We start from the raw sequence: 25,514 nt of genomic DNA, 5'->3' as shown, positions 1-25,514 counted from the left end.
GACCCTCAGCTTCCTAAAATCCAGCACTCTCCAGTTTATTGCATGTTTACACGATGGCTCCTCTACTTCCTGCTTGGTGTCCATCTGTGAATTCTATATATACACCTTTGAGACATTCTCCAGACCAGAGACATGTTATGCAAAATATCTTTTTTCCTGGAAACATATGTCTTTGCTGCTCACATTATTCAGTATCTTCTCATAAAGGGGCAAGAATAAATGTGATAAGGTTTAGTTTTGTTTTCTGATGTCTCTTCAAAATAATCTTGGAGAAGGTTTTTTTTCTTCTGAAGTCATTTTGAACAGTGGGGTCATAGTTACTTTTGAATGCTGTTTTATTCACAGAAGATTCTGACCAGTCTTCTGTAGATGCCACCAGCTCAGAGTTGTAGCGGTCCACGGTGAAACCCTCCCACATCCATGTAAAGAAGATGTGTGTGTGTATTTCCAGTTTGGCTTTTTCTCTTTTCCTCACTTACAAAAATGATTAGGGATTATAAGCCATTCTTATTTACAATGGTAGACACAAAACAAAAAGCAGTTTGAGAGCTGTTGATTCATTTGTGTTGCTGATCAGTAGTTTTACATTGATGCACTTCATTCAAATTTTAGAAAGATATACCACCAAAAAGACACTGGATTATTTCTTAAATATTTTATTTATATTTCTCCAAATTAATGACAAGGAGAACTGGAGGCTTTCTAAATGAAAGACTTTAATAATAACCTCCATAGCACATAATGCACTGGCCCTCAGCAGCTCCATCTTTATGATGTAATTTCAGGACCTGATACACACTGGTGCTCAAGGCACTGTGCCGAAAGTGTAACAGGTGTGAGAACAAAGATGTCACATTGTAGTGGTGTGTGTATTGTGAGGTGGAGAAAACTCTACAAGTCACTCTCTCCATACAGTGCACTGGAGAATGAAATGTAGTCCAGAGCGCCTTGAGGAGCATCTGTTCCCACATATCGGGTCATGCGGCTAATGCAATACTCAGCCTGCTCTGGAGGCAGCTCTCGTCTGAGCTCCTCCACTGTGATGTACATCTGAAACACAGCAAAAAAATGGGACTCAGACCATCTCACCCTTAAACAGTGCAGTAAGAGGCCTACTCCATTTGCTTAAGACTTGCCATTTATACCAGGAAAACAAAGATGAGGATGAAAACTAGTACATGCTTTCCTCTAAAACATCATTTTTAATAATAATACAATTGTAGTTATTATACAGCAATATACAGTTACAAACTGTAAATGGAGAGCAGTCACCACTAGCAGGAGAACAACAACTAAAACCCTGAAGACTCCACTGTAGCTATGACTATTCATTTTATTTATTGAAAAGACAATGGATCAGTTTTTCACTTAGCTACTTCCAAATTAGATTGCGCTTTAATGTTGTTTTAGACGTTGTTATGGATTTCATTGCAGGAAAACATTCTTTTTAGTGTGTATGAAACACTACACAGAAAATGGGTATTTTCATTAACTGTACTCTACAAAGAAAGCTAGTACTTACTGACTTTTTTTTTATTTTTACACTTTAGACAAACCCATGCTTGTGTCAATCTCAAAATAATCACATCAGATTTCATTTTCAATCAAATCAAAAATGTTGTAGAACAGCATGCAAAGATGCAGTAAGCTCACCTTGTCGGAGGCCAGGATCTTGAAGGATGCCATGACTTGTTCAGCCGTGTCTGTCTCTGCTGTCTCTCTGGTCATGAAGTCAATGAAGGCCTGGAAGGTGACCACTCCTGTGTTGTTGGCATCCACCAGGGTCATAATACGTGCAAATTCAACTTCACCCTGTAGTGATGTGGAATTGAAGAAACGACTTGTATATAATATTGTTTAAGCAGAGCTTAGAAACATCTATGAACTACTTTTTTTGTGACAGGAACCTCACAATATACAGTTACAAATGCATCACAATATATCAAACACTGAAGCAGGTGAAACATCCATCACTTGGCTATGAATTTCTATTTACATTTACATTTATGCATTTGGCAGATGCTTTTATCCAAAGCGACTTACAAAAGAGGATCTAACATTCGAACTACAGCACAAATTATACAAAATACCTTACATTAAGTGCAATATGCCAGGAAGTAATAAGTGCATTAAAGAAAGAAAATGTTTCTTTCTATTAAAATGTCAGGTTAAGAAAGCTTGACTTTTTTGAAGCTACACATTTGCTGACACTGGCCGTATACTCACCAGGTCGTAGCCCATGGAGATGAGACAAGCACGGAAGTCATCTGGGTCCATCAGGCCGTTTCTCTTCTGCAAATACAAAATATCAGATTTATTAGATTACTCAAACATAAAGCTTGTCCAAATAATTACATCTAAAATCTAAGTAAGGAGAAGGCCACAGTTTAAGGCCACAGTCCAAAATGTATATTTAAACATTGGACATATGTTCATGCCATTTGGTCAATGTAATGTCTATCATTCCAATCTCTTCTAAACATATTTTACATCATACATATCACACTGGTATACTGTCAGTAGCCGTTTATGCTTATACCACTCAGACCCTGCTCATGTCACATTTATTCATCTCCTTTGGCACCTTTCATCACCAGATCTCTTCAACCTGCTCTTTTGTCTGTCTTTAATTCAACTTATGCTATACAGTTAGTTAATGCTTGTATTTGTCTTGTGTGTTCAGTACGTTTTTATTTCATTTTTCTGTGTTCCTCACCCTGTCAAAGTGGTTGAAGGAGGCCCTGAACTCGTTGAGCTGCTCTTGGCTGATACCCTTGGCATCACGGGTCAGAATCTGGTTCTCCACCTCGTTGATGGTGCGTGCGATGGTGGTGAGCAGCTGCTCCCAACCCACACGAACATGCTGCACAACACAGATGAATAGTGAAAAGATATGGAATTTGGAAGGTGCTCTTATCCTTAGTAACTTAGAATTATAACCATGATGCTGACTAGTGTGACTAGCCAAGAGACTACTTTTAGTGAATATTAATGTGTTCATCCAGGTGGGGAACCGAACAGTAGCCAGTGCTATTACCCACCCCCTACCCCCACAACACAAACAACCAAGGATATAAACATTGAAGGCCAGTTTGAGATGAAACAGAGATTACTCACTTCTACAACTGACTGAACAAATTACAAATTTAACAGTACCTCCATTGTGTAGCTGGTATGCTTATTGTCAAAGATAAGACCCTCCTGAATGAGTTGGTGGTCCCCTTCCAGCTTGTCAATGTTGGATTTGTAGTTGATGATGTTCTGTTCATACTGTTTCAGATTGCTCATCTGTTCCTCCAGTGATCCGGCAATGTCAATGGATACATGGCTGATCTCCTGAACACAGATTTGAGATGTGCATGTTAATTATTGAAATGTGATTATAAGCGACAACATTTACACCATACACCAGTATTATTTAAATATAGCACCATCTGAAGCATTTGATCAAATAGCTGTGAAAATCCTCATCATTTTGATCGACCAAACAGACCTTTCAGCTACTAGGTCTGTCAAAATTATCACCCAATATTAATGGTCACTTTATTGTGAATAAAATGTTTAAAACAAGTTGTTGAAAGCAAATCTGATGGTTTCATTTATAATTTAAATGTGTATGTTTGTATGAAAACATTAATTTTGCTGAAATATATTTTTAAAAACAAACCAAAGACCAATGCCCAGCTCTCCTTTACCTCCATCTTGGTCTGAATCCATGGTCCAATGATATTGGCCTGGGCTGCAAATTGGCGCCTCAACCTCTCATTGGATTGCTGTCTGGCCATTTCCTCCTGCAACATCTGGTCACGCATTGGAACCAGCTGTTTCACCTATTTTGTGGGGAACGGGGCATGAGAAGCTAGGAAATTAAAACTTTTTTCTATTGTATTGAAGAAGCAAATTTTGAGGTAAACGTTATACACTGCTGTTTATAAAGTAGCAGTGGACTTGTACAATTATGAGAGAAGTGTTTAATCAATGCATGACTGTGCAGAATATTAGTTCTAGCACTGGTTACCATTATTTTTCTTATTGCAAAGCAAGTGTCACACTCACAGCCTCCCACTTGTTGCTAATGTCCTGTGGGGAGATGAGAGTATATGGATTTTCGCCTGTCAGTTTGATCCCATAAGTCTGAGCAATCTTCAGGATCTCATTGTGGATGGCCATGGTGGCCATGCGTTCCTTATCAGCTTCAGGCAATGTACCTTTGAACTGGTCATGAGCTGTGATCAAACTCTGTAAGAGTGGAACAGACAAATATTCCTGACATGGTTGGATATACAGTTAGTGGGAAAATGTCCCTAGAATAGGCAAGGAATTTACATAACATGGAAGTTCTTTACACTTTAAATATGGTAACACAATACACACAGTGAATCCACAAAGACATGTAACAAATTTCTGCTTATAATAAAAGTATATAAAACTAGTTATACCTAAAATGTATTAGGTCTTTTAAAATCAACGAATTAAGTATAAACCTCACAACCTCTGAGAATTAAAAAAAAATATGCTCCGAGTAGCAAGAGAGACATATCACTGCTTTCAGTTTCACTGTTTAATACACACCTGAATCTCCTCAGTGCTGTGTACAATGAACATGTCCTGTAGGTCCTCCATGGCTCCATCCATCCAGTTGTTGAATGGTGCTGCCCTCTTGGAAAACTCCAAGAACAACTGATCAATAGTCTCCCAAAGCTTCTCTACACGCTGTAGCAGGGCACAGTAATTAAAAATCACAGTTAGAAAACCAATTTCAGATTCACAGAATACATACCTATATATATTTAATGTTAGTTCAGATATTTTTTACTACAACCTAAGATCAGATAATTCCTATGTTATAGACCTTGCAGGTAAATTTCTCTTATACTCAACATAGCTGCCATGCTAAATACACAAAACAACAAACACACTCAACACATAATACCAACATTTAAAGATTAAAGCAGCTGCTACACTGTTGCACTGCTCTCTAGATGTTATTTCAGTTTTATTTCATTTATATCTAAGTTTAGTAACCATGAACAAGTGTGTACCTCCAGTGAGTCTCTCCTTTTCTGTGTGAGAGTGCCCAGACTGTCCCACTGGTCACATATACCCTGGCAGCGGGCATTAATCGTGGCTGCTTCATGATAATCCAGCTCACTAGGAAACAAAAATTAGCCATCATTATTATCAGATGTTCTGCCATTGCTGTTGGTATGATTATCTGCATTTACAAAATTTCAATCAGTGTGATCAATCCCTAAAAAGAGCTTACTTCAGCTCTTGTGCAATGGCAGCAATCTGCTCCACTCTGTCCTGGTGGGCAGCTAGGTCACTCTCAAAGGCCTCGTGTTTCCTCATCAGAGCACGGATCACCATCAAAGAAGCTGACTCGTAGTCCTTCTGTAAAAGCAGTTCCTCTTTACCTGTGTTTAATACAAAGAAGCACAGAAAGAGGAGACCACTGAAGTTACTGTGAACATTGCACACAAGTATGTTAGTGTTAACAAAAGGCACCATGTCAATGTAGTCTCAAAGGTCCAACAGCAGCCTGTAACTCCAGTGCTGAAATTTAAAGTTAAAATGTAGTGTTTTCTGAGGTAACAAATGCACCAGTAGGACTTTTGAGTGCCCTGAAAATACAGGAATGGCCCTTAGCCTCACATGCTTTTTCTCATGCTGCATATTATCAGCCAGCACTGGTTTCTGTCAGTTGAGGTGCAAGACCTTGGTCTGTCCAGGGACTTTACCTTAGCCTCAGTCCAAAAAGAAACTGTGCTTGTCCTCTCCCATCCTGTGCTGGTGGCATCAAGTGCCATGGGGGGTTCAAATCATTGAAATGTTTAAATGTTTCTTAAAATTGCTGCATCTATCAAAGCATAAATCTACATAGAACAGTATATATATTTTTAAATAACACAGATTAAAATATGAATTTCTGTGTAAATAAAATGTGTAATTTTATTAAATAATGTATGAAGCATTTCAATTATGTAAATTGGGGAAATAACCCTAAAAATTCATGACATTAAAACTGAATCTTTGCCATCCACTTAATCTGTGATTTTACACAAAGTATTGGACAAAAAGTCATTCACTGTTTTTGCCAATGAGCTTTATAACAGCTCATTATAGACATTAAATGTGAAAGTGTTATTTCTAGTTATGGGAATTAATGCCAGGCTGGCACATTGGCTGTCTTATTCCTGTATGTACTTCAATACCTTGGAGAGTAAGGTACTTACAGAGTCCCAGCTCTCTACAGCTCAAGAACACTGCCACAGAAGAATGTCTCCTGTTCAATATTATTCTTGGTGTTTTACTCTCAATGATGAATTCATTTGAAAAATGAGGACCCCATGTACTGATTCTTGTTCACCAGTTTCAGACTCAAACCAGATTCTTCTGGTTCATGTCTATTATTCAAAACAGTGATCTGAGCCATACAGTTTATGGAACAATGGAATTTCCCTCATATTAATTTTAGGGAAGATTCTGGAGAAAGTGATCTTATATAAGACAGAGAAGACAATAGGATTTTGGCAGGGTAGCTAACTACATTTTTGAGTACACATGCTCAACTTCTACAGGGTGGGCCATTTATATGGATACACCTTAATAAAATGGGAATGGTTGGTGATATTAACTTCCTGTTTGTGGCACATTAGTATATGGGAGGGAGGAAACATTTTAAGATGGGTGGTGACCATTTTGAAGTCAGCCATTTTGGATCCAACTTTTGTTTTTTTCCCCAATGGGAAGAGGGTCATGTGACACATCAAATTTATTGGGAATTTCACAAGAAAAATAATGGTGTGCTTGTGTTTTTAACGTAACAAGTTTATGACCACTTATAAAATGTGTTCAAAGTGCTGCCCATTGTGTTGGATTTTCAATGCAACCCTCTTCTCCCACTCTTCACACACTGATAGCAACACCGCAGGAGAAATGCTAGCACAGGTTTCCAGTATCTGTAGTTTCAGGTGCTGCACCTCTCGTACCATCACAGCATAGACAGTTGCCTTCAGATGACCCCAAAGATAAAAGTCTAAGGGGGTCAGATCAGGAGACCTTGGGGCCATTCAACTGGCCCACGACGACCAATTCACTTTCCAGGAAACTGCTCATCTAGGAATGCTCGGACCTGAGACCCATAATGTGGTGGTGCACCATCTTGCTGGAAAAACTCAGGGAACGTGCCAGCTTCAGTGCATAAAGAGGAAAACACATCATCATGTAGCAATTTCGCATATCCAGTAGCCTTGAGGTTTCCATTGATGAAGAATGGCCCCACTATTTTTGTAACCCATATACCACACCATCAAGATGTGCAGCACCTTAAACTACAGATACCTGTGCTAGCATTTCTCCTGCGGTGTTGCTATCAGTGTGTGAAGAGTGGGAAAAGAGGGTTGCATTGAAAATCCAACACAATGGGCAGCACTTTGAACACATTTTATAAGTGGTCAGAAACTTGTAAAGAATAAAGTTACGTTAAAACCAAGCACACCATTGTTTTTCTTGTGAAATTCCCAATAAGTTCTACGTGTCACATGACCCTCTTTCCATTGATAAAACAAGTTGGATCCAAAATGGCCAACTTCAAAATGGCCGCCCTCACATATTCTAATGTGCCACAAACAGGAAGTTAATATCACCAACCATTCACATTTTATTAAGGTGTATCCATATAAATGGCCCACCCTGTACTTCCTTACTATATTATTAAATAACCAAGTTTTTCATCTTAGTAACAGCCTTATGGGACCTAGGCTACTATAGCTGTATTTTGTAATAGAGAGTAGTTTGTGTTTGCTACCTGCAGTCCATGACTCATGAAGACTACACTTTTGCTTGAATTTCTCTGCTAGGTGGTCCAATCTTTCCAGGCGGCGGATCTCTATCAGCAGCCACTCTTCATAGCCCTTCTCAACCTGCTCCAGACCCTTCCAGGCATTGGCAATGTCCTGCAGCACAAGGGAAAACAATAAGTGTAGCAGGACATTCTTTACCAGGACAAACAAATTTAACTTCTGGAAAGCAACCACAATGCAGAATGCAACTGTAAATCTCTGTTAGGAGAGACAGAAAGATCATGTGAATTATAATGTAAAGCTTGATCAAGGTGATTAAATTACAACTATAGCTTAAAATCAAAGTTGAATCTTAAGCAATGACACTAAGGACTTTAAAAACTTCTAGCAGCACTGCTGAGTCTGATCCACTTGTACCAACACAATTATGGAATGTGTGATTATGATTATGGAAAACGTGTGTATGTGTAGAGTAGGACAATGTAGCACATACCGAGACCATCTTGCCCTCAGAGGGCATGAAGGCAGGCCTGTTGCTAAGTCTCAGTTTGGTTTGCAGGGTGTTGAAGTTGATCTCCAGCTGGCATTTTTCCTGGACCTTGGGGGGTTTGTGCACACGGCGGTAATCTCTGAAGTCCTCCAGCTTCTGCTGCATGGCTGACATTGTCTGCTCAGCCACACGGTTCTCCAGCCAGGGGATGGTCCTCCTGATCCACTCCAGTAGCTGGGAATCATCAAATGTGGTAAGAAAGTAGAAAAAAGAGGAAATAGTTAGCTACTACTAATAAATAGTATGTTTGTCAAACGAACTTCAAATAGTACAGAATTTTTTTTTTAAGTTATTTGCAAGTTCTTTAAACTTTATAAAAATGGTTCTTCACACATTTAATTTTACAGTCACACTTATCAAGAGAGATTCATGATTTTTTGTCACAAATGTAGGAAAATATCTTTTCCAAGGATGACCTGATCACAGAATTGAATACTAGTCTCCTGCACAGAAGACAACTGTCTTAATCACTATGCTACACCAATCACTGACACATCACAGGGAACAGCCTGGGGGTCCCTGAGGATTGGTTTGATAAACCTTGTTTAGGGAACTAAAAATGGTTGTTCAGTGATATCAGTACAAAAAATCCATTGAGGGTTGTTTATATTGAAGAGTGTAGAGAGTGCAAGAGAAACAAAAGAACAGTTTGATTGTATGTACCTCACTAGCCAGTGTCTCATACTCCTTCATCAGTTTCTCATTTTCTTGGTTGACAGCCAGCACTTTGCAGATCCTGTTTGCTGCTGTCTCAGCCTAAAAAAATAGTATATAAACAGTTATACTAACTGAATTCATAGATGAAAAGATCTTTGTCTTCATGGTTTATATCAATATCAATGTGCATACCTGCTCTGCACCAGCAAAGGCATGATAGAAGCAGGACACATAGGTCATAATAGCTTTCTCATCTGGTTTGGGTGTGTTCACAATGTCTGAAAATAAACAAAAAAGTACCATATGTCATAACCACTGCTGCCACCATAACATACTACTTATCCTTGCTGCAAAAATGGAATAGTACAATAAAACATATTTAATTTTACATGTAAGTGAATTTTTGCTAATTTTTCACACAATGTATGTAGCGTTCTGTGCTTTCAGATTATGTCAAAAATGAAAAATATGGATATTCAAAGTTTATCAAAGTCAGTTCCAAACGCAGGTTCCTTTAATAGATATATACAGACCTTCTGCATCAAGCATCTTGGGGATGTCTAGGAATTTCTCAGCAACTTCAAACGCTGTGTTAAGGTTACCCACAGGGTCATCCTGTAATGGTATGCAGCACCAGATGTATTAGAAACATAAAGTACCATAATGAAAAATGTGCTAAGGGCTGGCACTACAAAAGGCACATTCATTAAAAATAATAATAATAATTAAAACAACCGCAAAACTCTTCTCAAATCCATGTAGTTAGTTTGGAAACTGATTAGTGGCAGCACACTTTCACTTAACAAAAAGCAATTTATTTAAAAAATCTATTTCTTTAAAATGCAAATTACATCAGTGTACATAAGGCTATATGACATAAGCATATTTTATAGCCTTCAACCCACAAACATTTATAACATTTCGACAGGTATCTTCTTTCATAAAAGCTGCATATGTCAAATATTGTACAAATAATTTGAGAAAATTAGTACATAAACGTTTGTGAGGAATGTCGTTAGCTATTGTAAATGGAATTTTATAGGTTTGTTGCAGACTTATAAATACTGGCTAAATTAAAATATTAATTCATAGCAACATTGGAAAACTGCATTCTTGGATGTCCAGGGTCTAAAATATCTGCTGGACACTGGCTCTACAGGACACTGATTCACCAAGAAGGGTAGAGTCTTTAGAGGTAAGCAGAGTTAACAGGCCATTATGAAAGCCAGGAGTTAAACAAGCTACAGACTGCAAAAAAACACAAAAAAGCAAAATGGGAAAAGTTATCAAGAGCAAGAGAAAAGCACCTTGCGCAGTTTGGAGTAGTCAATGAGGTCAGGTCTGTGTCTGTGGATGAGGGCACACAGAGCCAGGCCATCCTTCCAACTGAGACACAGATGAAGATGATGAAAGAGTAGGAAAAAGGTTAAGCGGATGGAAGGAAAGCAGGGAAAGTTACCAGAATAAACCAATAATGTGTAAAGCTTCTCAGGATAGAGCAGATGGAGCAAAGCACAGAGTGGACAGTGGTGTTGAAACCCCCAGTCTTAAAATCACTTGTGTGTGTTCCTCTGCTTCTGCTTTGTGCATTTTCCCTCACTGCATTAAAAAGTGTGCAGGTCTACGATTAGCCATACACTGGCATACTACAGTGTTCACAAGGGTGAGAAGGCACCACCTGGAGAGATATTATTTAGACCAATTGAGTACCCTTCACCAAGGGTGGAAGGGTTTACATTAACATAAAATATTATAGAAGCCATGGTTCTTTCAAGGAAAACGCAGCTCACCTGATGTGGAAATTCTGTACATTCACATTCCTATAGGGGGCAGTCTTCCTCTGACACCACAGCAGCAAACCCTCCTTGGCAGAGGTCTCTGACAGAAAATAATCAACGACCATCATTAGCAATTGATTCATATCAATTGGCTTATTATGTCCAGAAAAGTTATGAGGTTGTTATGAGTCAGTTGAGTTTCAAACAGAAAGTCTGCACACCTTCTACAGAGATGTCTTGGATAGCAAAACGCAAGATGATTGTCCAAATCATACCAAGAGTCATCTTCACGTTACCATCCACAATCTCTGCATGGAGAAATGTAAGAGGTCATTAGTGCAAAACTTCACACAGGTCATTTTTAAGTATATATTTATTATATACTATATATTTATATATAATATATAGAGATTTTGCCACTGCAACAGAAATTCAATTGCAACTAATGTGTACATGGCTTATGTTTATGAATTAAACAAACTCATCTTCCACTTTTAGTATTACAGAGGAAAAAAAGCTTACCCTCAGCACCAATGGACACCAGCTTGACTCCTTTGCTGCAAATAAAATCCAGGGCCTTGTTCACGTTGGCAATCTTGTGGAAACGCATCTTACCTTTGTCTGGCTTGGGAAGCCTCTCACCTATAATCAAAGCGAGAAAAAAGAAAGACAAGTGTTAAAAGGCTGGCTGTTCTGATCATATTTAACTTCTTGCTCTGAGGATTTGTTGACCTCACAGGCATAAATGTGTAAGTGAATGCAACATGTGTAAAAATGTGTCAAAATTTGGTCAGAAAGACTTTTTCCCCAGGGATGTGAGTTATATACTATTGTCTTACCTTTATCAGTATAATGTGGATTTGAGATTTCTCAAATCAATGGTATGTTGTGAATATATACAGATGTTTAAAAAAACTGTCAAATTTGATCCCACACTTCTGAATTCTGACCTTCATTTCAGGCTTTACACAATGACTTGTAGGAGATCACAGATGCCATATTATAGAAATTTACTTTCTAAATACATTATTTCACTCAGAAAAATATCACATTATTGAATGAATATATATAAATAAACTGTCAACAGAAAATAAGATAACACATAATAAACAATGTCTTTTAGTTAACTAAAGAACCATTTTTTTAAATGCATAAATCATATATAAAAGCTTATAAAAAACTACATGCCACAAGGTCTACAACCTTTAGCCTACATGTTATCATGTTCTTGAAGCCTTGTAAACATTCACCTTCACCCATGTCATGCACGAAATAAATTTGGAACCTTAAAACTAAAAAAGGCAAACATGAACTAGCCACTTGGTTAAACGGACACTTACGGTTCACTAAATGAAGATTGCTAAAAGTCCTGGCCTATATTCTACAGGAACAGGAAGATATTTTGAATGTACTGAGCAGTCCTGCTGTTTTCACAAGTCAAACATAACAACACTAGTTATAAAAAACAGGTGAGGTTCTTAAAGCATTTGTCACACTCCTACATCCCACTTATCCCACAGGGTAATTTAGGGCAGTATCACTCCTGGTCCGGGAGGCACCCTGTCCTGCACATTTGTGGTTTTCCCCTTCTCTGTTTATTAACAAGTCCTTTCAGGATTGCAGTGGGAATGTCAAAGCAGAAAAACCACTAAAATGTGCATGGCAGCATGCCTCCAGGACCAGGGTTGAGAAACAGTGACTTAGGAAACCAAAGTCAGCTCCTCTGTGGAACAGTGTGAATAATCCTTTTGGGTGTCTTTATTTTTTAAGAGTGCACCAAAGGGTGCTTGTTCATACCTGAGATCACCTCCAGCAGCAGCATAAGTTTGAGTCCATTCCTGAAATCCTCCTCAATGTTCTCGATCTGCGTCCCAGCCTTACGTAGATGAGAGTTGCACCAGGCTGTAAAGGTCTGAGAAAAGAATGTGGCAACAGTTTAGACAGTGGATCTGTACTTTAGAACTTTTCCCTTTGAACTATTTAGTTAATAATAAAAAATATTACAAAGAAACACTAACCATAATTAAATGTATTATGTCAGTTCTGTTGTCTCATTAGTCTATTCTATTATGCACAATTTGAAAACTGTGGTTATCTATATATAGTGGGAATATTTCATGAAGAAAGCACCAATAAAATAGATCCAAAGTTATTCATAAACAAATTTTGAAAACAAATTTATCAGTACATCATAGTGAAGAAAGCTCTTACACATGAAAATTGCTGGCAGTCGTTATGAGATGCCTTGAAATACAGAAACATGTCATGTACCTTACAGCTCGTGAGCTTTTGTTTGGGATGTCAGTAAATGTAAAATTTGAAATCTTTAATGCACTCGGAAAGTTACAAATTACAAATGAACACCTCTCCCTAGAGAGGTGAACACAGTGTCTCTGGAAAACATATTTACAGTGCACAATTGGACCTAAAAGCCACTTTGAGGGCATTTTTATACTGTTTGGACCTTGTTTTTATTACAGTGCAATATAATGGCAGATAGTCAATAGCCTGAAGCTAGAACCCTGTTCAAGCCGTGCAATATTTAAGACCATGGTACACATTTTAAAGCTGCTCAATGTAGGTATGCTGACCAGAGATCGGATTTCGCTCTCATCTAGAATGACCTTGCAGAGAGGAACATATTCTAGATCAGTATTCGAACTCTGAAAAGCTTCATAAACATAGCTACATGTCTGAAGTGCTCTACTGGGAAACCCTAAACTTAAAGGTTGTTTGGAGGCCTTTGCATATTGTTCAAATTGTAAAAACATAATTCAGATACGACAATGATTGATTCAGTAACAGCTATGAAACTAGTTTGTGTGGCTGATCTTGAAACATGAATGCAGTACCTGCAATTTAGACAGGTCACCTGAAATATTCAACCTCAATAACATTACAATGTTATTTGCACAACATTCCACCTTCATTTCTTTTAAATTATGGTCATATTTCCTTTACAAATCCCAAGACAGATCTATGTTAAATCTACATAAAATTAAAATGTTATTTTCTATATTTAATATTTGTATACAATAAGTTACTGCTGAAAAGCAGAGCTGGGGCTGAATAAGATGATATAAAACAACTGGCTATATAATAGTATGACTATAAATACATTTGCATTTATCAGATTAACTTCCACAAATTAAGTCTCCAAAGTTTTTAATAACTGCAACTTGCTACAGAAGTTGGCTAATGCAGTAAAAAGAGTCCTGCCCAAGGATTCTTACTGCATGTTTTTGGATTGGAATTTAACTTCCAGGTGGAGGACAGTGATGTCCTCCATTAGAGAAACTACTAGTTGATTTTACTCCTTCACAGTTAAAAAATATACAGATAAATCCAGATGACCACCAGATTTGCTCTTGAAGGGTTAAGAGAGTAAATAAAGCACTAAATGTGAATGTAAAGTGTGCTGATTCATATGTAAAATTTGATACACTTAGACTAATTGGCTGACGGACATTTTTGAGTTCACACGAAGCACCTATGTGGAGCCGAGGAAGAGGATCTAGAAGAGAGGTGACTAAAGAATGCCCAGGCCCAACGTAATTTGATGTAAGACGGGAAGAGGAGACCCTTCGGCAGCAGGTGTCCACCCCTCAAATCACCCCCTCCTGCCACACATGACCAAATTTAGCCCATGCTCTGAGGGAGGGGGGAGTTGGAGGAGAGTGAGCAGGTTAGAGGAGGCTATATCTGGGAGCCAAAGAGACACCAGTAGACAGCTGAGAGCACAGCATTCCTTGAATGCAACGATTGCAGCACCAAAGCAAACGAGAATGCATCCAGTTCAGGAAAGTTGGGACATAAAACTAAAAACATTCTCTTTATTAATATAAAAAGGTCCTTTAGAAAAAAAAATAGAACTTGTTGCTATCCAGAAAAATCCATATATATCAAAAGATAACTTTACAGAACTTAACGTCCTGAAATCTGAATGGAAGTTAATGTAAAGAAATTTTATTCTGTAATTTTTAACAATTTCTACTGGTCCATCTGCCATGTATGTCTTCCAATGTGTATGCTGACAGAAAAAGATGAGTTATTCTGAGTCTGATCTTGATGAGTTGGTTATTCTGAGTTTGACAGCCCCCATATACAAATGACATTTCATCATGTGGGTTACATTCAAAAAGGAATGACAGTGCTAATCATGTATGTCAGAGGCAACATTTTTCCCAGCCCTTTTATCAACAAAAATTGTGTGTATTAGGCTAAGTTGTATTAGCCTTATTTTCAAATTTTGTGTTAGGAAATTTAATAATGTTGGCACCAGCAAATATAAAAGAACGAGGTTTATAATAACATTTATCCATGGAAGAAATATAATTGATCATATACATCTTATATGTAGATTCATTTTCAGTTAACAACATCTGTTCTCAGCGCTAAACTCTCTTAAGTTAATCCATCTTTTAGAGTGCATCTCTGACATAACCTCACCATTTAAATATAGGTTAGAAGGCTGTATATTTACATATGTACTTGCAGATTTCTCACTCCCTGCGCATCCCACAGCTCCGGGGCTTTGAATGGTTTTTCATCATAATATTGTACATTCTCTGGAATGTCTGTGTGTTATTGTAGTTCACCTTCCTTTCTGCCAGAGGTCACCATAAAAAAAACAATTCATTGATCAAGATTCAAAATACAACCTCCAGCAGCCACAGGCAAAGCACAGCAATAATCAATCAGATTGGAATTTGTTTTTGATTATTTGTGGGTAATATCTCATTGGCAATCAGTCCAGCTTGACTGTCCCTTTCATTCTAATTTATATCCAATTCACAGTGCATTCCTCAATAGCTAATTTAAAAAGTATATAAAATTTGATCTGATGTTTCAGCCTAACTACAACTTCACTACGCTGTAGCGTAGTATAGCTTTTTCCTATGAACACACAGAACAGTAAAACATCCTCATATTTATTCAGTTTCCAGATAAAATTGATGCAAAACCCACTTTGGACTCTGGTTAATTCCCTGTCTTTACAATACTCAGAGTCTAAGGAGTGAGGATGGTTTGAGACAGTATTTCATCAATGGCAATATTGCATTTTTGCCCAGTTTAAATGGTATGCAATTAAGCTGCACCACAAAACTGCTGGAGATTATCTTTATAGATACTAGAGCATTTTTAAAGCATAGGATTAACTTAGGGCCAGAAAACACTCATTCATCAACTATGCATTAGCCAGAAAAGCATAGATACACTTGCCTGGTAAACAATATCTAAACACCTTGATTACCATGTCACATGTAAGAATGAGAATATGTCTGAGAAAAAAAAAGGAAAAAAGGATAAATGACGTACTGTAAGAACCAAAGAAGGAGAACATAAGACATATAACAAGAAGAGGTTTTAAAGAGCAGTGAGGAGGGGAGCTGTGAGATGACTGAAGCTATAGGGGAGCAGGTATGTGTGAAAGGCTGCTGCTCTGCTGCTGGCCCTGGCTCTCTCAAGTCTGGATTAACACTTATGGTGAGCGTGCAGTGAGCAGCAATGGGTGAGCTTACTGCAGCCCCAAGAAAACATGTGGTCTACAGAGTGAAACACATGTACCCTGTGAGGAAATTGTGCACATCTCTCTGTCTGCCTTTTTTTTTTGGCATGTCTCCATCCATCCATCCATTATCTGTAACCGCTTACCCAGTTCAGGGTGGTGGTGGGTCCAGAGCCTACCTGGAATCATTGGGCACAAGGTGGGAATACACCCTGGAGCGAGCGCCAGTCCTTCACAGTGCAACACACACACATTCACTCACACACTCACACCTACGGATATTTTTGAGTCATCAATCGACCTACCAATGTGTGTTTTTGGACTGTGGGAGGAAACCGGAGCACCCGGAGGAAATCCAAGCGGACACAGGGAGAACACACCAACTCCTCACAGACAGTCACCCGGAGCAGGAATCGAACCCACAACCTCCAGGTCCCTGGAGCTGTGTGACTGCGACACTACCTGCTGCACCACTGTGCGTTGTCCTAATTTCTTTTTTTTGTGCCCCAAAATATTTGCCAAAACACTTTCGTTTCTGTGATCAATATGTAACTGAATAAAGACACTTCAGTTGTTGTTATGGCTCCGTACTCGATTTGAAATAAAATACAGTGAGGACAAAGTCCAGAAAAGCTTCAAAATAAAGCTGCTTGCAACAAAAATACATATACACACTGAACAACATATATAATGCCAACTCCCTGGCACATTAACAAAGTAGCCTCATAAGACAAAACTCAGCTGTCATGAATAAAGAGCTCTTTCCATCATTATAAAAAAAACTTTAAACCATTTCTGTAAGTTCAGGGACAAATCCTAAAGGACATATCAGTATTTTAGCATGAGCATTTTTGGCTTTTAGTGGGAGTCACTTCTCTGTGCTGATGGGGTAAATATCAATGACAGCAGACATGTGTATAATTACATTAATTACATAATAATTTGAAATGTTAATATTAAGTCAGATTTCAGTGGATGGTGATCCATCTCAAAGCAAAACAGTGATAACACTATTTACTATTGTAAAGCTTTCATTTGCACCGAAATATATACTTTATATCAGTTCTAATGTTTATTTAAACTATTAAAGATCATTATTAAACATTAAAGTAACAGGTGCAGCCTTTTTTAGGTTCAGAGAGTGATGTAGTTTCATTCCCAGAAAGAAGATTGTACATAGAAATCAAAACTCTCAACTGTAAAGTACTCATCTGTAGAAGATATAATATATCACATAAAAACTATTATACACCAGACTCATGCACTTGATTTATGCTGTTTGTTTAAAAAAGATTCTTGGCATCATTCCATTAGGCACTCCTCAAAACCAGCCGGCAGTGAGAACATCACTTAAAAATGGTGGAAGTGTTACTAAATGTATTATGCCTTACACTGTATTGGTGACATTTCTGTGCAGATACCAGAAACGTTTTGGATTTTGTGGAATACCATACTCACACCTCAGCTAATAAGATTAGTGAGCTAACTGCTTAGTTCAAATTTGACAAAAGAGTGCTGAAATGGTTTGGTGTTCATTCATTATTAGCTTCTCTCATTCCAACTACACTTTGAGACATGAAACCTACAGCTGTAGCACTAAATGACTAACTAATTTTGTGGTTTTTGAAGCTTTTATTATTATTACTATTATTATTATTATTATTTACTCTTGAACTGCCCAACTTTCATAACTTTTATAACATTTCCTAAACGTGTATGTTTGCCCTTAACATCATGTAAAGCCAGTTTATCTTTTAATGAAATATATTTTAAAATGTAGTTACAAATTAGTTTTTAGAGTCAGACATTGAACTGAAGAAGGACAGACTTAAAATGCTGCAGAGGAAAAAGGAAACATATGACATATGACAAAATATGACAGTATTTTTGTGTAATAGAACCATTTATATTTGAATATTCACAATACATATGTCAGTGTATGTTGAAAAAAACATTAGCATCATAAAAAGTAAAAAAGAAATCTTTTTTGTCTGTTTGTATGTTTTTTGTTTAAATAGGGTATTATCTTGATTGTGACAAAACAAAAACAAACCAGTAGTTTAGGAATAGCAAGAAGTAATGGCATAAACACAGTAAATGCTATTAATTGATGAGCAGTCATTATCTAGCTGTTCCTTAATATAAGATAAAAAAAAAACGTAATCTTTATGATAAGCTCGATTTGGTCCCTGCTTTAGGAAAGGGCCATGTTCTGGATATTTATTTAAGTATAAATTTATTCTCAATGTCAATAAAACGTATTCAAATTAATTAAGAATACTGTAAGCTTTCTGAGTTAAACATTCTTATTTTTCAATTCCTATAAACTATTTAATATCTATAGAATATTTGTGCCTCTTTTTAGGGTTGTGTGACATTTTGTTTAATATTAGCACTTAAGTTTACAGTCAAAGAAAAAAGGACTTACTTCATTGTATATTAATGTAATATGATTTTATCATTATAAACTATTCTTATTATTATTATCATTATTATGTCATTACATTTTGACATAAAATAATTAATATAAACCAAAAAGAGATACAATGGTGTTTTTTTTTCCCCTTTCCTTTTTTTTAATTTATTTTATTTTTTTTGTGTGTGTGTGGGGGTGAAACACTACAACTACTGACAAGTGGAGAGAAAAGGTGCAAAATGTCCAGAACAAACTTCTGCCCAAGGACATCACATACTTCCCCTCATCTTCATCTTAATTTGAAAATGCGCTGCTAGGATATTGCTTATATTGATATATGGTGCAGATATATTTATGACATGGGGAGACAAATGCACACACATATTCCAAATTCCAAGGCTTGGCATCTACTGTGCAGTTTGGAGATTTCTCTCACTTTCAAAACGTTGTCAGTAACAGAAATTAATTCAGGTGTAAGATGTGTTTGGGAAATCTGCTAATTTTGCTGGACTCCAGCCATTGTAGAGTCGTGCACCCCTGCCCTAACCTCTTCCCCCTTCCACCCATACATCTGACAGTTTATAGCAGCTCCCCTACAAGGACACCTCTTCTGGAATAGCAACTGCCATTTGATCATACTTCTGACCACCCTGACCCACCCACAGAAGCATGACCGTGAGCACTCGCATACCTAATAAACTCACCTGGCCTTGTAAATCCATTGGAAAGAAAGTGGAAATAAGTAAACTCCCTCATCTCTCCTCCTGTTTTGAATTAGATCTTACTTCATCATTAGTGGACTCAGCACAGTGTGTCAGGGGTTAACTGAAGACAGGTCAGTCCAAGGTTGGAGTCATTCATTAATCATTAAATCATTAATTTTATTACACTACTAAAGCTTCATAAAACGTCGATATATATTGCATATCAATTAGCCTCAATTAAATTAATTTCACAGAAATCTAGTATTTATTGCCTGTCTTGTATATGCAAGCTGGACAATGCTTTGCATCCAATTTTAATCAGATGAGCCTCACAATTGTGAACAATCCACATTCTTTAAGAGCCACAGTTATTCACTGAATTTGCTATAATTTCACAAGCTGAATAATCAGTGAACAATGAATATGCCAGTTTTAATATACCAGTGCTAATTAAAACCCAGCATACAGTGGCTGTAGTCTAGTAGCCCAGTTAAATGTAAAAAGCTTAATATAATAAGGCTATTCCACACTTTATTTGCCCACAGGCAGCTCAGCCAGACAAGTGTGGGCACTCTGACAGATGATGAAATCGGGAGCCTAGTAGTGAGGTTATAAATGGCACAAGACCAATGTAACAAATAACAAGGATGCTAGTCCTCCAGGCTTTTCCCTGAGGTCATACACTGAGCCACAAGAGATTACAGGCCAATTAAACATAAGCCTTTGAGGAAGTAGAACTAAAGAAGTCCATACAATATCCCCAAACTCTATTGCTTTGTCCTGTTTTTTTCATGCCGAATCAGTCGACTCACGTCTGTACATTCAAACTAAAACGTTGATTCCCATAAATGCAGTAATTTGAACAACAAACAGACATAGAAACAAAAGATTTCTTATTGAACAAAATGTTGAAAAATTTCAGACTGTTATTATTATTGTTATTTCGTTTCGTTTACTAGGTTACAATCCACAGGAACTCTTTTCTAGAGATCAACAGATATTTAACTGAAAGATATAAATATCTTATGCTGTATATATCTTTATAATAAACCTGCCTCATGCAAACAAATTCAATTCTAATGCTCCTATGGATAGTTAGAATGAGTTGTGAGAAAAATAGACAAAAAATATACAAGTGCCAACTCTGAAATGTTCTACATGAATATTAACTTGATAAAACATGCAAAGGTTTAAATACAGGCTTCAAGTGACTAACACATTTTGACTGTGTCATGCAGCTATCAATCATCCAATGACAGTTAACTGATTCTGATGAATAAACCACAGAGGCAAAGGCTAACAGGCTAATAGACCAGAATGATGAGGATGGGAAAAGCACGTTCAGTATTTTTAGCAAAGGAAGCTATTTGAAGCACTCTCTAAGTTACAGCTTAACTGCTTCCTTTACAGCCCCTTATCACAAGGCTGTCACCTGTTGCAATCACTTTGGGCTACTTGGGGTCTGCCGCCATTTATTGCAGGTGTGCTTTCTACAGACACACGGCAGCTGCATGAAGACATGGCATGCAAATCTGTTCATCAGTGGCATTTAAATTTGAGACAGTGTCCACCCCCGATCAATTCTGAGAACCATGTAGAACCTACTGCAATTTGAAAGTCACAGGAGTGCTTTGCTGAAGGAGTTTGCTTCTTATAGTATTTACCCATTTGTAAATTACTGTTAAATACAAGATAAGAGCAGTGTACAGTTCCGTACAAAGTAAACAAACACCTTTCCAAACATCCACAGAAATGTCAAGGGTGCACTGCACTAAATTTATGTTTATTTGTTGCAAAGAGCAAAATGTGGATACACACAAGGAAACATGAGCTCCAGTAATCAAGATTTAGCACAAGCAAAGAGTGAAAGTCTCTAAAATCTAGAATTTACAGATTAAGTCTAAGCTAACTGTGATATCCCATTAAAACTCCAGTGTAGTCAAGACTAAGCTTAACCCACACGGTAAACTGACCTTCAAAAGATCTGATCGGATAAAGGTTTCCCTGTTTTCAAAGACGTAGGTTAAAGTTTTGAAATCTAGTTTTATTATTCTGGCATCAAATCTATGATTTATTATAAATTAATCATTAAAACAAACTTCCATATTATTTTGTAGTAATGAGAAGTGAGTAATTAGACCATTTACACCACATAGTTTGATTTAATTGAGACTAAGCCCCATTCAAAAAAATTAATGACTCTGGGACTAAGCTTGATCTGGTGGTGGGCAGCAGACCTGGTGTGGGACATAACTCAGGGGTGTCATCCAGCCTATAAAATGTCCATATCCTAAGATTTGATCTAGGAAATATTGAATATTGAAATAAGTGAATATTCATGTTATTGTAAGTTAGTAAATGTTAAGAACCAATTCCTGAAAATCAAGCACATTTTATAAAGTGTACACAGGGCTCGCAGTGGTGTAACATTAAGACTGGACCGGTACCTTGCGCTGTTGCTTCTCCCAGGCGGGGTCCAGCAGCAGGTCCCTATCCCAGTCGTCCTCTTGGGTCATGTAATCCTCCACCGAGGGCATCATGTAAGGGCTGTGGTACTGAGCTGGCGATTCGACCTCTGTCATTTTTATAGTCGTTGGGATGGAGTATTATCCCCTCAGATCTTAAAGAAAAAACTGCCGTGTACTATTCTGTTCAGCATCCAAGTTGGTTAACCACACGCTGCGTCCCGTGCCGCTCTTCGGACAGACAGAAGCCCCCTGGTGCAGCCCCCCGTTTCCAAACTCGCCGCCGTTCAAGTAGCAGCGCTGCTGTTGCCTTCCGCACGCGCAGCAGCCAAATAAGCCCGAGCCCGCAACACGGGGCGGGGTCAGTATTTTTAAAAGGTCAAAAGGCGGGATTTGAGCGGGACAGCGCGCGCCAAGCAAAACTGATGCATTCCCGTGAGATGTGGTGAGAACATATCGACCACTGGTTAACTAATGTGAACTGATGTACGAGCTCTCACGTTAACGTGTCCCCGGTGTTCCTTGGGGAATGGTGTTTGAATTTGACCGCGACGCAGCGGAACACTTTGAGGGTCTTTTCAGTCACTTGTAAATGAGAAGCGAGGATCACCGGCGGCGGCCAATCAGAATTTAAACTGTGCCGCGGCGAGTTACGTCATAAATCAGGCTCACATTCCAACTGTTTGCGAGTTGATGGTGATGGAAACGGAGGACAAACTAGTATTTTTAACGTTGGTTTACTTTATTTAAAAGTTGTACTACTAATACTAGCATTAGTATCCTGCAGATAGCTCTCCAAACAGCTTGTGAAAAATGTATTTCTTGAGGGGTTCACAGTAACAAACGTGTTTCCACTACAATCTCTGTCTTTACTCCAGTCATTAAATTGTTAGCCAGCTTGTTTTGGTCCAAAAACATACTGTATTGTTCCTTATGGCAGACATTATTTGTGCACGTTGTGCCATTGATATTTGTATTATAAACTAGACTAATTTTTACAGAAGTCCAGTGAGAACACTGGTTATTGTTATTGATCAAGATAAAAAAATTTCCCCTCAAGCCAAAAAATGTTTCCTTGAGACCACAATTAATGATCAAGATTTTAAAAACATTTATATAATTGACACTTGACACAATGCATAGGCCTGTATATTAGGGCATTTAACATTTTAGGCAGTGACTGACAAGTACTGATAGTAACACAGTGGAATACAATACAGTTGAGATAATTGAATTTTTTTCGGTGGTTTATTCAATTATGATACAAATTCAGCTTTTTATTTATTAAATGGAAATCAACACAGCATTGTTTTTTTCTGGTAAGAGACAGAGCAACATTAAATCAATGTAATGAATGTAATGTAATGTTTTTCTTTATGGCAGATTTTCTGCCCATCTGTTTAAAAGTAATTTCACGTGTATTGCATTTCAATGAGACATTTATTTTTTGAAGTACCTCACAATGTAAAGCAATACAGTTGGGTACAGATTACATTTCTATGTGAAGCTGCTTTGCAAAAAGGCGCTATATAAATAAATTTGATTTGATTTGGAGGTGATTGTATTCAATTCTGACACTAATTCTGCATGTAATTTTTAAAATGCAAATCCTCGTGTACTGTTTCAGTAAAGAGGTCCAGCAGTGTCAAAACAATGTAATAGCGGTTTTGCTTTTAAATTTGCCACATATTCTTCATGTTAGTTTGGAAAAGCAATGACATGTGTAGACTGCATTTCACATTGTCCTATTGCAGCGATTGCTTTCTAATTTGGCACCAATTCCTCTCCATAGACAAGATGTTGATATCAGTGTTAGACAATGTCCAAATTAGACACATCTGCCGTTTACAAATGCAAAGACTTGCATATTCATAGTGGTTTAAGGTAGTATGTATAGGACAGGACAGAGAAAACTGCTGCTCACATTTGTAGTGCAGATATTGAATATTCCAGATAAACTGAATAAGCCTTAAATAAACTGTTTACTAAATGGTCTACATGAAATACAACCTGCCTGGGCAAAAAACAAAAAACACCCTTTTAATTGACAATGACAATTATAACTCCATATTTAAACAAAAATGGATAAAACCCATTTTTTTTCAGTACACAAGGTAAGACCACAAGCAAACTCTTAGAATATTACTTAATTATATACATATTTGATAACATTTGTAATTAAAAAAATACTTTAAAATAATTGTTTTCTTAATTGTCACAGAAATTGAGCTACTTTAAGTCAGCGTGTATCTCAGAATGACTCCCGCAGCTGACTGCAGTTTCACTGAGAAACATCACTAAGTGACACATATATTGTTCAGCTTCTTAAGATTTACTTTTTCTAACTAATTTTATAATATTTGTTTAATACATTATAATAATGCTTTTTGTGTGTTTAATCACATACATATATAATTTTCTTACTCGACTTAATTTGCAAAAAGACACCAAGAACCACAATCCTATGTTAAGGATAGACTTGTTTACTTGGGGTGGGGAGTAAACCCAAGCTGTCAGAAGACAAAATTAGCCCAATGCTAAAAACCACCAATACACTGTTGTTGAATTCAGGAAAGTATTTATTTGTTTTTACAAGATCAGGCCTACAAAGGTAACGGCCTAAAAGCAGGAAAACAAGAATGTTACTTTTTTTGTTGTTTTTTAGCAGTAGCAAAAGCAGTAAACTAGGCCTGATGAAAGCACTGTTTAATTCAACAATACAAGTTCCCTGAATGATTATTTCTTGATCTAAAATAATCATAAGTGACATTCAACATATATTTAAAGTTCAAAACATACTCAGAGATGAAGCACTTTAATTCTATGTTCAGCAATAAATGAAAGATTTTCATTTTGTCCAAAATGCTTAATAATAAGGAAAAAAAAACACAAATGGTTAAAGGAAGTTTAAACCAAAGATTCTCTGATGCCAAGTGACTGTTAAGGTCTGTGTGTTTAGTCAACTGGGAGGCAAGTACATGGTCACTTAAGCAACAAAGGGATTTGCACATGTCCAGTTATAGAACTCTAGCAGCAGGTCAACCATAATTTTCAAATGCAGCTTCTGAAACCTCGGAAGTGATTTTACATAAGACGTCAACTTCTTAAATCCTTAATCCCCATCCTTGTTTTGAATGCCTCGAGTTTGAAATTAACTCAGAAACCACCTTTCTCTTAAGAAACTGCCATATAATGCACAGAATCTCAGAAGCTAAAAATGATGGGGCAGTTATTGTGTTGGGTTGGGTTCTGAAGGGGGGAGTGGGTTTGAGTGGGACAGCAGTGCACTGGGTTACTCACCTACCAGGCGTCAGCCCTACCTCTTGTCTTTCGGATAGCACTGCCCACTCTTTACAGCTGTGCTGTCTTCTTAACCGTTCAAATGCACAGCCAGGGCACCTCAGTTTTGAGAGCACGTCTCGTCTCGTCTTACTGGAAATGCTTCAAAAAACCAAATGCCACAGAACAAGCCAAGGCAAGGTTCCCACCACTTTCATAAGACCATTTTGAGTTTAAATAAATTTTGCTTGTCAGGCAATACTGTCTCAATTTATGGCCTCAAAAAAGAAAAAATATGATCATAATCATTTTTAAACTACAAGGTGTGCCAAGTTGGCCTTCATTCTGTTA

The 25,514-nt window shown here is 37.4% G+C and overlaps 1 protein-coding gene across 2 annotated transcripts; it reads right to left on the bottom strand.

Moving 5' to 3' along the window:
* Nucleotides 1-731: 731 nt before the first annotated feature.
* actn3a (actinin alpha 3a) lies at nucleotides 732-22,140 on the bottom strand. 2 transcript variants are annotated; one of them, XM_066645228.1, is made up of 21 exons: nucleotides 21,867-22,140; nucleotides 12,588-12,702; nucleotides 11,313-11,432; nucleotides 11,012-11,098; nucleotides 10,803-10,890; nucleotides 10,320-10,398; nucleotides 9,546-9,627; nucleotides 9,205-9,290; nucleotides 9,019-9,111; nucleotides 8,299-8,529; nucleotides 7,811-7,958; nucleotides 5,267-5,417; nucleotides 5,043-5,151; nucleotides 4,573-4,713; nucleotides 4,057-4,239; nucleotides 3,696-3,830; nucleotides 3,157-3,336; nucleotides 2,717-2,863; nucleotides 2,227-2,292; nucleotides 1,654-1,812; nucleotides 732-1,050 (listed from the first exon to the last, which is right to left on the bottom strand). In XM_066645228.1, exons 1-21 carry the CDS (start codon nucleotides 21,999-22,001, stop codon nucleotides 892-894), a joined length of 2,694 nt encoding a protein of 897 aa, XP_066501325.1. In that variant the 5' UTR covers nucleotides 22,002-22,140; the 3' UTR covers nucleotides 732-891. The 2 variants fall into 2 exon arrangements, with proteins under 2 accessions (XP_066501325.1, XP_066501326.1); XM_066645229.1 differs by lacking the exons at nucleotides 10,320-10,398; nucleotides 11,012-11,098; nucleotides 11,313-11,432; nucleotides 12,588-12,702; nucleotides 21,867-22,140 and having other exon boundaries at nucleotides 10,803-10,844.
* Between the last annotated feature and the right edge of the window lie 3,374 nt (nucleotides 22,141-25,514).

The sequence above is a fragment of the Hoplias malabaricus genome, chromosome 15, assembly GCF_029633855.1.
Source record: "Hoplias malabaricus isolate fHopMal1 chromosome 15, fHopMal1.hap1, whole genome shotgun sequence".
NCBI lineage: Eukaryota > Metazoa > Chordata > Actinopteri > Characiformes > Erythrinidae > Hoplias > Hoplias malabaricus.
Note: the sequence above shows the minus strand (reverse complement) of the source record. Positions and strands in the feature narration are given on the sequence as shown.